Raw genomic sequence first — 12,208 nt, 5'->3', positions numbered from 1 at the left:
AATACTGTGTATATGATTACTACACAACTTGTGAAAGTCACAAACTTAAAACCAAACCAATTTGTTATTGAATTTGTTACCAAACTTCAAGTTCATACAATTTGACTCAACTCTCTATAGCTCGTCGTGGCCATCAGCCTCCTTGACAGCTTCCTCGGTAGCATTACCAGCAGCGGTGTTTTCAGCCTGCAACTTCAATGCGTCAATTCCAAAAGAGCCCTTGTCTTTGATGAACTCACTCAAGCCCTCGATGGATCTAGCTCCCTCGAAAGTGATTGGGTTAGTCTTGTCGTTGGCTGGGTACAGCACCAAGGTTGGGTATCCGGAAATCTCAACTGGAACATCGTTGAGGGTGTGGTCGAGCTTGGCAATCACAACTCTGTCTTCACCAGCATCCTTGTAGACAGCAGCCAACTCCTCATAGGTAGGGGCAAGTCTCTTACAGTGACCGCACCATGGAGCGTAGTACTTCACCAAAACGTCCTTGGACTCGTCAAGGGTGATGGCCTGATGTTCCTTGCCGACCAAGTGGTAAACGGCCTCGGCCTGCTCCTCTGGAACGTCCTCAGACTTAACAATTGGCTCAGCTTCGCCGGCGACAAAGCTCTCCACGAACTTTGTGATGTCCTTGTTGTTCAGCTCCTTCTCTTGACTGATACCATACTTCTTGTTGGACTCAATGTCGTGAATAGCAAACAATGGGTAACTCTCCTGCATGTTCAGGTTCTTGGCATGTGGGCCGAATTTGGCGGCTTCCAAACCAACAAAGTTGATCACACCTCTGTACTTCTTAGCGAGGGGCAAAATGATCGACTCAACTGCGTCCCTACCGGCCTTGTCGGTCCAGAAGTAATACGCGAGAGGCAATTTTGCACCCATGTACACCTGGAAAGAGCTTCCGTCGATCTCGCCAAACAGAGGCTTGGTCTCGATTTCGATGAACTCGGTCAAGTGGGTAAGGTCACTGACTTCGCCCTTGAAGATGGAGGGTTCAGAGCTGTCAGCTCTGAAAATGGCAAATACAGGTTCGGAGCTGTCGCCGGCATACTTCTTGATGTACTCGTCAGAGGAAGTCACGATGAAAGTGAACTGTTCTCTCAAGGTGCCTGCAAGCTCGTAGAAACTCGTGTTAGCTTCCGAAGCTTTGGCGCCCTTTGGCTGTATCTGAAGCACGATTGGTTCAACGGCCTCCTCAATAGAGTCGGTCAGGTCAGCAGCATCAGCGATCACAGAAACTGGTGGTAGAGACTGTTTCAACATATAGCTGTAGATCGAATCCGCAGTTCTCTGACCACTGTAGTCAACAGGCTCAGCGTCAGGGCCCTTGAACACCTTGAGGGTAGGGTAGCCCTTGATGCCGTGGTTCTGGCACAGATCCTTCTCCACAGTGCAGTCAATCTGGGCCAACCTGATGTTCTTGTCCAGCAAGCGGTCGGCAGCAGAGCTAAACTCGGGGCCAAGATGCTTGCAATGACCACACCAAGGGGCGAAGAATTCGGCAAGAACGAGATCGTTTTCCTTGAGGAACGCGGAGAATTTGTCAGACGTCAGCTTGACAACCGCAGAATCAGCCGAAGCAACGGCTGGATTCTCGTCAACAGCCGCTGCTGTGCATACAATGCCTGCCAACGCGGCTAGTAACTTAATTGAAAACTTCATTTCTGGTAGAGTTGTCGAAAAAGAGTAAAGAAACACTATAAGAATAAGAGAACACGAAGAGGACAGCGGAGAGAATCGCCGCCACGTACGCTAAGCGTTCACGTGAAATAATGGCAGCTGCAAGAAGATGACACGCGGATAAATGACAGGCACAGGGCTCATACCACTAATATGCTTTAATCAGCTATACGACTACCTTGCTAAAGGCTCTGAAACAAGTTAGGTTTCACAACCAATTTTGGCCCAATTCTCCCGACTGTTGTGGCGAAGTACGGCTTCAGATTTCCATTTAACTCAACACATTGAATATCCTCAATGGCTCCTGTGCAGGGCCATTTATCGCTGGACATGTCTTCTACACCAGATACCCCGTACCACAATCTGAACAGAGAGGAAGTCACAAGACTACTTGTCCAGACTCTGGCAGATCTCGGCTATGAAGCGATATCCAGAGATTTAGCAGGTGTCTCCGGGCTTGAATCTGGTGACCCGGCAATTCACGGGTTTATCCAGCTGGTTTATCAGGGTGCCTTTGTAGATGCGGAGGCTGCTTTACTTGACTTAGGTTTTGACGCCGAAAGTGCGGGTCATATCCTCTATTTAGTGAGAAGAGAACGGTTTTTGGAGCTTTTGATGGTCCAGAACAACCGTCCTGAGGCCTTAAGGGTTTTACGCTCCGAAATTACACCATTGGGTGTTCCTGAAGATGTGTCAAGACAATTGGCGTGCATTCTGGTGGATGACTCTGACGCCGAATTGTGTGATGAGCTGGGCTGGCTTGGAACTCCGGTCGAATCACGGGAGCGACTAGTTGAGGAAATCAGCAAATTTGTTCCACCAGAACGGTTGTTACCGCCGCATCGACTAGCCACGTTGTTAAACCAGGCCATATCCCACCAGCGCGAAAAAGACTGTTACCACGTCAGAGAAAGAACAGAAACAGGAAATGTATCACTTTACAAGGACTATCGCTCAAACAGAGACAAATTCCCGTCCAGGGTGATCAAAACGCTGAATTCCCACTCAGACGAGGTTTGGTTCGTACGCTTCAGCAACACGGGAAAATACCTTTGCTCAGCATCTTCAGACTCGAAGATAATCATATACGATGTGGAAAATGACTTTCGTGTTTTACGGGAGCTGGTGGGTTCCGACAAGGCAGTAATGTACTGCTCATGGTCTCCTGATGATAACTTGCTTTTGACCTGTGGATTGGACTTATATGTGCGGCTTTGGGACGTAAGATCAGGAACTTGTTTGGAATCGACGTCTTTTGGTGATAAACTGCGGATTTGGTCGTGCGAGTGGCTTCCAGACTCTTCCGGGTTCCTGGCTGGTTCGCCTGATAAACGATTGTGGCTTTTCAACTCCAAGTTTGAGGTGTCGTACGAATGGCCCATTGACGACAAGAGGGTGACGGATCTTGCGGTTTTCCCGAACGGGAAGAGCTTCATCACGGTGAATCAGGACCATTCTGCGTATATCTACGATATTTTCACCAAGAAACTTCTGAAGGAGATCAAGATTGGCAAAAAGCTCACATCGGTGACGATGTCGCAAGATTCACGCCATTGTATCATCAACGTTGCACCTGAAGAGGTTCAACTGTGGGATCTTTCAAACTACACGTTAATCCGCAAGTACTACGGCCAGCAGCAAGCGAGATACGTGATTCGCTCGTGTTTCGGTAATTGGGACGAGAGCTTTATATTAAGTGGCAGTGAAGATGGCAGGGTTTATATTTGGAATCGCGAGTTTGGTAATCTGATTTATGCCCTGGAGGGACACAAGGAGCTGGTGAACTGTGTGGATTGGAATCGGAACGGTACCGGATATGGGGCCAGGGTTTTTGCTACAGCTGGGGACGATCACACGGTGAAGATATGGGGAGTGTGAGACAGGTGAGAACTGCTAGTGGAATGGGGATGATCTGAAGTAGTGAAAAAAAAGAGTGGTCGATCGCGGGTAAAAAGACCTTTAGCAGATTGGACCGGGCTTTGGGGTACACTGGGAAATAGGATGATATAGGATGATATAGGATGATATAGGATGAAATAGGATCATGAAGTATTTAAAGTGGTATAGGTAAAGACGGTAAAGGAAGCGCGATGAAACCAACGGAATAGCATCGGCTGCAGACAAGCGTTGAAGGCTTGAAATGAAATGAAATGGGTTCCAATGGTGGCAGAAGCTGGGGAATAATATGATATTCTGTGGAAAGTCGTTAGAAAAAACGACAGACTGATGTCCATCAGAAGACAGAAAAGTCAGCTTTGGCTTATGTACAGGCTCATTGGATGAGTACTCGTGTACTAAAATGGCGAATTTCAGGCTATGCGAAGACATAATGCCAAATTCTTGTTCACAATTCTCATTCCCTCTCATTATCATCAACATGCTCCAACACTAATGCCTCGCGTGCGCCCCTCTCAATATCCACGAGAGCAAACACCGGAAGCGAAACCACCAAAAGAGCATACAGAAAGTAGAAGCAGTACCTGATATTGTGGGTTTTATCAACGATAATGCCCACGACAGCAGGTCCCAGGATAGAGCTACCTTTGTCGGTGACGCTAAACAGCGAGAAAAACACCGATTCTTTGCCCTTCGGAATGAGCAATGAGAACAGAGATCTGGAGACCGTTGCCAGGCCACCTAGCGAGAACCCATAGAACACTGCCAGAATGTACATTTCGAATGGGTGCTTGAGCCCAAAAGAGTCAAAATAAAAACCCAAACAACCATAGAAAGGAATCACACTGCTCCACACGATGGTGTAGATGAACATCCGTTTAGTGGAGATATGCCAGTAAGGCTGGATCACCGTTGGTATCAGAGACGCACTCAATATCGCGGAAAGCATCGTTGCTATTCCAATGAAAGAGAGCTGAAGAGTAGACATTTTAAGCTCGGATCGCGCAAACAGAATGGCAGCTGAGTTGATCGTGGTGGTGCTATCGGAAACGATGAACCATCCCAGCAGAAACAACGATATGTCCTTTAGTTGTCTCGCAGTCTTGGTCGCCAAAAACAAAGTCTTCCAGCCGTATATGATATAAGCCTTCAAAACGGTTAGCTTGTACACGAGGAGCCCTGTGTAGTAGGTTTTTGGTCCCTCCGTGGAGTACACTATGGGAGATGGTGGAGAGTGGCTCATGTGGAGATGGGGACCGGGTCTTGGCTTGAGCAACCAATGGAGAGGCAACTGAAAAGCAAACCACCAAAGTCCCACAATAAATATCACTACCTGGATCGGGAAAATCGACGAATTGGATGCGATTTCGGGTGTCTTTGAGGACATACCCTTCTTCAGCTTCACCAAAATCAGCATCGTCAAAAGTTGCACGAGCAGAGCGGAAATATACCCCGCAGAAGCACCTTTTCCGCTGATTTTCGAGGAAATAGCACCTTTTGCTTCTGAGCGTGAAATATTCGAGTCTGAGTCCCTCCTCGTCAGTTCCGGATGATTATCTGTTAGCACAGGCAAAAAGGCGTTGCCACACACATTCACGGCTCCATAGCAGCTATTGGCCACAATCGCCAAGAAACTCGCCCAATAGTAATTTGAGTCGCTTATGAATATATAAACCATCGTAGCAATGGCTCCTACCGCACCAAATCCCAAAAGAAGCGACTTCCTATACGACCCTCTATCCGCAGCCCCACTCATGGATATCACGACCAGCGTTTGCACGAAGACTGAGAACGAGAATGTATAAAGAGCATATGACGAAGTATCGATGTTGAAATTGCCATTGAGCACCGGGAGAACGCACGAATGTTCTTGTGGGTGCTTAGGATTTGGGTCATCTGGTGTGGGTGGTATTGGTTCCGGAACGGGACTTGGATGCTTTGCACCAACACACGGCGTTGTGAGATCAGAGAGCCTAACCCCGTTGTCTCGAGCCAACTGCTCTAGTAAAAGCGGTACATAAGTCCCAACCACGCTCACTATGAATGGCTCTGAGGCCCATGCGTACAAGCACCAGCCCCATATCTCAGACTTGAGGGTGGGGCCATCGCCGGTTTTGGGCAATAATGGCGGATGCTCTTCCGGATCGTCTACCAGTGAGGCAGAACTGAGATCCGACATTAGCAAGATAAGCGGGAAAAACACCAGGCAGACGATTCAATGGGAAGCACTACAACAACCTTTGAAGGTAGAACCCGGATACAGCTGTCACCCCGGTTAGGAACGGTCACGTGCTTTTAGGATGTGACTCACACTACCTATTGTTTCCACACGACCATCCCCGGAATCCCCGCAATCACATGTCAAAACTGAAAGAGGGTGCAAACTGATTTCGGTGTTCGTCTTGTTCTTGTTCTCTTTTGTTCTTCTTGTTCTTGTCAAAACTTGATTTGGCTTGTTCTCTTGTCCACAGTTGTTTGTTTGACTTGCCTTGTCCGTCGCACCGGTCTCCACTCTTCCCTCACCATGTCTGATTACGAGTCCGACCCAGACTCCGACGACCTCGACTTGGCTCTGCCACAAATAGTTCTGGACGCCCTCAACATGCTACGGGCCTCTAGAAATGGTGTTGTTTATGGATCACGAATCCGCTTTGCGCACGCAATTGCTGTCTCTTTCATCTTTCGCAGAAACGTGCCCTTGCTCAAAAGAGTGACTGGAGCCGCGAGCTTATCGTTACAGCATGCCAAAGTGCTGGCTGGATTTGCTGTGATATACCGAGGAACACTGTATTTTTTGAGAAGAAGCCGCATATTCAAATCTCACAAGTTTGTCCATTTTATTGCGGGTGCAGTTGCTGGTTTTTTCGTGTATGGCCAGCCGTTCAAGAATGCGAAATTTGCCAGAGCAATCACCCATCAGGTGACTTTGTATCTGATTTCGCGACTGGTACTTGCGCTCGGCAGCATTTTGGCCGAGAAACTCAGTTATGCTGTTCTGGAGAACGACTGGTCACCCAACACGCTTTCTGAGGTTCATTCAGCGATCACCAGCAACGCGTGGACGGTGACTGCTGCTCTTTCGTGGGGTGCATGCATGTATCTGTACCAGACGGATCCGAAACATATTCACAAATCTTTGAGACATAGTCTGGATTACATGTACAACAATGACAATTGGAGTGGTGTCAAGGGCTTTTTGGGGTTGTAGAAAGCGAAAAGAAGCAACGTGTGATGCTTGAGATGGCGAATGGCGAGACGATCAGAAAGTCTTGAGCTATATGATGACGCTCCATACCTGGTGCTGTTGAGCAGGTGAGAATATATCCACCCTTACTAATTACTGGTCAATAATGTGGAAGATAGTAATGTCATACCCTTTCTTTATTCTGCCGAAAACAGTCTCTATTAACTACTTCAAGCTTCTAGTTGAAAAAACACATTTCTTTCCTTTATTCAAGTCACTCTATGCTGGCATACTCCAGAAGCTGGTCTCATTAGGCACCAGACCCATGTGCTTGATGTACTCCTTTGTCTGGATACTATAGGCCTCTGCCCGTTCCTTGGACCAGTTCAACTCCTTCGCCATGATACTGACAACTCCATCAACTGATTCCAATGCCGTATTTGAGTCCAAAAACGCCAATCTACACCTTCTGGCAAGAAAGTCGATCGGATGACGAGCGTATTCGTACACAATGGAGTACTTCAATTCAGCAACTGTGAAGGGATGGTCAAAGTCCTCGTAGGAACCAGGCTCGTGTTTTCCAACCAAACTGATGGGGAGACGGTTTTCCTTATCCTTCTTGTACAGTTCCAAAATAAGAGGCGCTCTGTCACCGTAGTTATTGGCCAAATGGTTGGATAGCAGGTCTGGAACGTGGTAATGTTGACTGAGACGAGCCACCAAAGTATGGTCGAAACCATTCGCACCCACCAACTTCAAGTGTTTGGTAACACATCCGTTCTTCACCTTGGATTGCAGTTCTGGAACAAGCTCGATGGTTTTGTTAACGACGTCTTCGGCCATTTCACGGTATGTGGTCCATTTCCCACCAGAGATGGTAATCAGATCAGAAGGAGAAACATACACCAGGTGCGATCTCACCAATCCCTGAGTCGATTTAGTCTCACCATTAGGGTCGATATGTGAAGGATCCCTCACCAATGGCCTGACACCACACCAAGCACTCAAAACATCCTCACGTTTTACTGGAAATGAGACGTAACGCCTCAACTCATCCAGAATGTCTTGGATCTCCACCTCACTGGGAACCGGCGTTTCAGGCACTTTGTCAAAAGGAGTGTCGGTGGTACCGGCAATGACCTTTCCCTGCCATGGAAGGAAGAACATCACACGTCCATCAGGAGTGGATGGATCCAAAAGGCCCATATCCTTCGAACAGTACCAATCTGGAAGAACCACATGAACACCACCAGAAGGAACTACCATTCTTGGCTTTGCGGGCTCTTTAAGAGGCAATCCCTGTGGATCCTGAGACATTTCAAGAAGCTTGTCTGAAAGAGGACCAGTGGCATTGATCACCGCATCTGCGGAGACGAGATATTGGTTACCGGTTTCTCTATCGGTAACCTTGACACCCTTGACCTTTCCAGAAACCTTTAAAAGCTGGGTCACGTCCATATAGTTGAGAATAGTCGCACCATTTTCCAGAGCAGTCAAAGCAAGCGTGGAGTTCAGACGAGCATCATTGAACAATCCGTCGTGATAAACCAGTCCACCAACCAAACCCTGTGGGTCCAGCTGTGGGTGCTTGATCAACGTGGAACGAGCACTCAATACATACGAGTATCTCAAGGCCTGAGATCCCGCAAAAAGATCATACAACAGGCATCCTGCAAAAAAATATGGCAACTGCCAATACTTGTACACGGGGATGAGAATGGGCAGAATCTGAGAAAGGTGTGGAGCATTGTTGAGAATGGAAGCACGTTCATTTAAAGCCTCAACCACCAAATCCAACTGTGCTTTTGAAACCTGGAAAATAGCCTTTTCGAGATATCTGACACCTCCATGGGCCATCTTGGTGGATTTGGATGAGGTTCCGCTTGCAAAATCGGTCTTTTCTAGCAACAACACCTTTAATCCTCTAGTGGTGGCATCCAAGGCTGTTCCCGTCCCGGTGGCTCCACCTCCAACGACGATCAGATCGTACGCACTGGTGGCATCAGCAAGTTCCAAATCATCACCCTTGGACTTGTATGGAGTTCCGAGTCTAGTCAAAAGTTCCTCACGAGTAGGCGGAGGTACCCTGGACGTTCTCAGTTCCTTGGTGTCATCGCTTTTGCTGACTGAATGCTGTTTCAGCTGCGTGACCTCTCGCGAGTTAACATAGGCAGCTAGTGCAAGTCCTGACAGGGATACGGATGTAAGTGCCAGAGCCGTTTTGGAAAATCTAGTTTTGAACATGGCGAAACAGAGCAACAGTCGAAAAAACGAAATCTGAACTCAAAGGCACGAAAATCACAATCTAGAAGTCTATAATGTCAATATTCTGTTGTGAAAGCAAAAAAACGATCCACGTTGAAACGCTTTCTCCTACTCCGACAGCAACTGAAAAATCCCCACTGTGGCTAAACCTCCGAGGATGAAAAACAACCAAGCACTGAAACGACTAGTAAGCACGCAATCAAAGTTACGACCGAGTAGAAACTAAGTCGAAAATGAGTTCAAAGAGATAAAACGGTTGAAAGGTTGGAAGAGTTGACGAAAAAAATATTTGAAAGAAAGCTTTCAAAACCCTTTCTTATGCTCAAATGAGTAACACTACCCGGACCAATAAACTCGACCCCGCTGTTGTCGGACGCGTGCGAGGGCTAATTCCGTTAAAGCTCTATTTTAAAATCTGCTGCTGACTACACGCTTGCTCTAGGACGTTTATTGAAAGAACCTTCTAGTGAAAGAAACGGAGTAACACAATCAATGTATCTAATTGAACTACCTAACAAAAAACATCTCAGCCCGAAATTGCCCGCTCGAGTTCATGTCTCTAGGCAGCACATTCATGCAGATGAACGCACTGCCGCCTACACTCTTCTCAACCCTCAAGAATAGCTAAAAATCGGCAGCAAATCAGCTAATCGCCACAATAAGTCTGATGATGATACCATGATTGCTTTTCCCATAGCAGAGCCCAATCAAGCCATATTTCATGATGATCCTAGTCCTCCCCAGACTTTCAGTGATGGTAGTGTGCATTGCCCAATCCCCGCAAGAGGATAACATGCCGCGGCTGATGGGAACCATGTGCTTCGGTTCTGCCAAAACGGTGCCGGCAACCAAGTTTGGTACGCAATTTTGATGGCAGAATTTTTTCTTCTGTATTGTCCGCAAACCCTGCAGCGCCTGACGGGTCAGAGAGATCTTCTGGGCAGCAAAGCAAGTTCTGCCTTGCAGTGCAGACATGAAAAATAAAGTTTCCGGTATTCGCCGCCCTAGTGCACATGCCTATGAGATGCATGTGAAAAATTTCGCTGCAATGCTCATGGTATCGGAGAAAATTTACGTGTGAACCTGACGTTGCGTTGAGGTGGAAGCGTGATAGCAAGACCCACCGGGACCGGGGATGTTCCGACGGGTATTCCGACGGGAAGTCCCGAAAAAGTGGTTTTACACTACATAATTATTGGTTTCGACACTTTATTGTCTGCTGCGCATGCTGCAGCCGATCTCGCCAGGCTATCAAAGCGAGCTACCTTTGCGAGTACTTTAACGAACACCATTAAAATAACAGCCAAAGCGTTCATCTGGTAGAGCTCAGACAGAATAATTGTGCTAACAATAGCATAAAACGTTCTATATTTAATTCTATCTTATTCTATTTATATCTGCACACGTCAATCGCACTGCCTGTTTCACGCTGCTTCTAGATCCACACGAAAGTCTCGTTTCTAATCTGGGGACTTCGCCCCGAATCTCGGGGTTTTTTTCCATTAATCCACACCAAAAAACACCTTGTAACATTCGCAGTATTTCTGTGCATATTTCGAGAGAATTCTGAAATTCTTCGAGAAGATCCAAATATTCTGGAAGGGAACGTTCAAATTCGATCTTCCGGTTCCGCATGATCCCGGTGGAAATACCGGCGGATCATTAACCACATCCGGCGGATGAGAATGCGAAGGTCATCATCGGTAGTCACAAATTTTCACCTTTTTTTTAGATTAAAAATAGCCTTGAAAGTTCTTAAACTACTCTATGCTGAATTTACTTTAATGTAGAGCATGCGGAAGAGATGCGAAATAGGTTTCAGCACAAAACTTCAGAAGCTAAACCAGCCTTACAGCTTCTTCTAGATCCTGCATGCATACGATGCTTCCAGAAGAATAATTTCTATTCGAGGTGGAGAAACTGTGCAATCTAGACTAGGAATACTGGCGCAGTTTTATGTTCCTAATTTAGTTGGTTTCAGACCCAAAACTGGCATATTTTTCAACCCCACAGTCTGGCTAAACACACAATTGTGCACACACGCTAGTTTCTTGGAAGTCAATGCAGAGGGGATGCCCGCAGTGCTTCCAGCCACGGTACCCTCCACCTGCACAGTTGCAGAAGATCTGCACTCCCGCGCAACAGATGCAAGGGGATTTTCCGGGTGGAGTGGGAATTGCTTTTAGATACGGTCACTACATATGTTCGGCTGGGAGTCGAGGATTTCCATGTTGGTTGTGCATATTGGGATTATATGGAAAACCGAGTGATCCGAAAAAGGATTGAAATTGTTCTATCGGTGAACTCCTATTCTAGTTATGAGCAATTTAAGAACTTATTATGGGTCTGTAGTGATCGAAAGTCCATAGCGAAGCCTTTCCGTAAAGGACAAACTGGGTCATGTTCGAAAAGAATTTTTGTTTTGTCCGAAGAAAGATGTTATAAGATAAAAACCACCTAAGAATCACTCAAATGTTCGCAATCGCCGAAGCGTGACCAAAACAAAGCGAACTCGGATAAAATAAAAACACGTTTGTCTTAGTGGCGTACTCATGCCTTCGTAGCCCCACTACTACTGTCACGTCTAACTGGTCCTGCAGCAGAGTATTTTTCTCCTATCACCATGGAAATCGCAGCAAAAATTTGCGTTCTCTTAAAAGTCTCCACAAAATCAATCCGATAACTGGATATGCAGAACGATGCATAGGGCGCAGCAAAAGTCGGTGGTACACGCCTCACTTATGATACCGTATCTCAGAAATCCGATCTCTCGAATTGAGAGCTTCTTGAGAAAGCAAATTTAAGGTTTGCTTCGTAACGAAAATTCGGGAAAAGATGGCGGGAGCTTTCTAAGCGCAATAAGACTTTGTCGACAGTCTTCGATTCTTGCTGGATGAAATTCAGCCAAAGTTATTATTCTTATCCTTGAATGACATGGCTCGCCTTGTTCTTAGTTGCACAGCCATGTAAACTGAGCTCCAAGCTTCCTACTTGCTGTCTACTTGCATACGACACTCCCTTACATGTAAGCATGGAGTCTTTCCTGAGACAGAACCATCAAGGGCAAGTGGGACTTTCCGGAAACTCTCATTTTGCATGCACGAAAATGCATGGAAAAAAGTTTCGAAGAAGTTCAAAGGAACCCAGATCTGACTAAGATGCGTCCAGACTCGCGGGCATCAAGGA

At 46.7% G+C, this 12,208-nt stretch overlaps 7 protein-coding genes across 7 annotated transcripts; 2 read left to right on the top strand and 5 right to left on the bottom strand.

Moving 5' to 3' along the window:
• Positions 1–114: 114 nt before the first annotated feature.
• Positions 115–1,659, bottom strand: KUCA_T00005923001 (uncharacterized protein; the record flags this gene model as incomplete). Its single annotated transcript, XM_022603963.1, has 1 exon — positions 115–1,659. One exon carries the CDS (start codon positions 1,657–1,659, stop codon positions 115–117), a length of 1,545 nt encoding a protein of 514 aa, XP_022461910.1.
• A 315-nt stretch (positions 1,660–1,974) lies between these two features.
• KUCA_T00005922001 (uncharacterized protein) lies at positions 1,975–3,555 on the top strand (the record flags this gene model as incomplete). The annotated part of the gene is made up of 1 exon (XM_022603952.1): positions 1,975–3,555. One exon carries the CDS (start codon positions 1,975–1,977, stop codon positions 3,553–3,555), a length of 1,581 nt encoding a protein of 526 aa, XP_022461909.1.
• An 81-nt stretch (positions 3,556–3,636) lies between these two features.
• Positions 3,637–4,005, bottom strand: KUCA_T00005921001 (uncharacterized protein; the record flags this gene model as incomplete). The annotated part of the gene is made up of 1 exon (XM_022603941.1): positions 3,637–4,005. One exon carries the CDS (start codon positions 4,003–4,005, stop codon positions 3,637–3,639), a length of 369 nt encoding a protein of 122 aa, XP_022461908.1.
• A 25-nt stretch (positions 4,006–4,030) lies between these two features.
• On the bottom strand, positions 4,031–5,752 carry KUCA_T00005920001 (uncharacterized protein; the record flags this gene model as incomplete). Its single annotated transcript, XM_022603930.1, has 1 exon — positions 4,031–5,752. One exon carries the CDS (start codon positions 5,750–5,752, stop codon positions 4,031–4,033), a length of 1,722 nt encoding a protein of 573 aa, XP_022461907.1.
• A 345-nt stretch (positions 5,753–6,097) lies between these two features.
• Positions 6,098–6,781, top strand: KUCA_T00005919001 (uncharacterized protein; the record flags this gene model as incomplete). Its single annotated transcript, XM_022603919.1, has 1 exon — positions 6,098–6,781. The coding sequence occupies one exon, from the start codon at positions 6,098–6,100 to the stop codon at positions 6,779–6,781; it is 684 nt and encodes a 227-aa protein (XP_022461906.1).
• Positions 6,782–7,036: 255 nt separating this feature from the next.
• KUCA_T00005918001 (uncharacterized protein) lies at positions 7,037–9,001 on the bottom strand (the record flags this gene model as incomplete). Its single annotated transcript, XM_022603908.1, has 1 exon — positions 7,037–9,001. One exon carries the CDS (start codon positions 8,999–9,001, stop codon positions 7,037–7,039), a length of 1,965 nt encoding a protein of 654 aa, XP_022461905.1.
• A 663-nt stretch (positions 9,002–9,664) lies between these two features.
• KUCA_T00005917001 (uncharacterized protein) lies at positions 9,665–9,997 on the bottom strand (the record flags this gene model as incomplete). The annotated part of the gene is made up of 1 exon (XM_022603896.1): positions 9,665–9,997. The coding sequence occupies one exon, from the start codon at positions 9,995–9,997 to the stop codon at positions 9,665–9,667; it is 333 nt and encodes a 110-aa protein (XP_022461904.1).
• Between the last annotated feature and the right edge of the window lie 2,211 nt (positions 9,998–12,208).

Source organism: Kuraishia capsulata, genomic scaffold (assembly GCF_000576695.1).
Source record: "Kuraishia capsulata CBS 1993 genomic scaffold, Kuraishia_capsulata_scaffold_7, whole genome shotgun sequence".
Taxonomy (NCBI): domain Eukaryota; kingdom Fungi; phylum Ascomycota; class Pichiomycetes; order Pichiales; family Pichiaceae; genus Kuraishia; species Kuraishia capsulata.
Note: the sequence above shows the minus strand (reverse complement) of the source record. Positions and strands in the feature narration are given on the sequence as shown.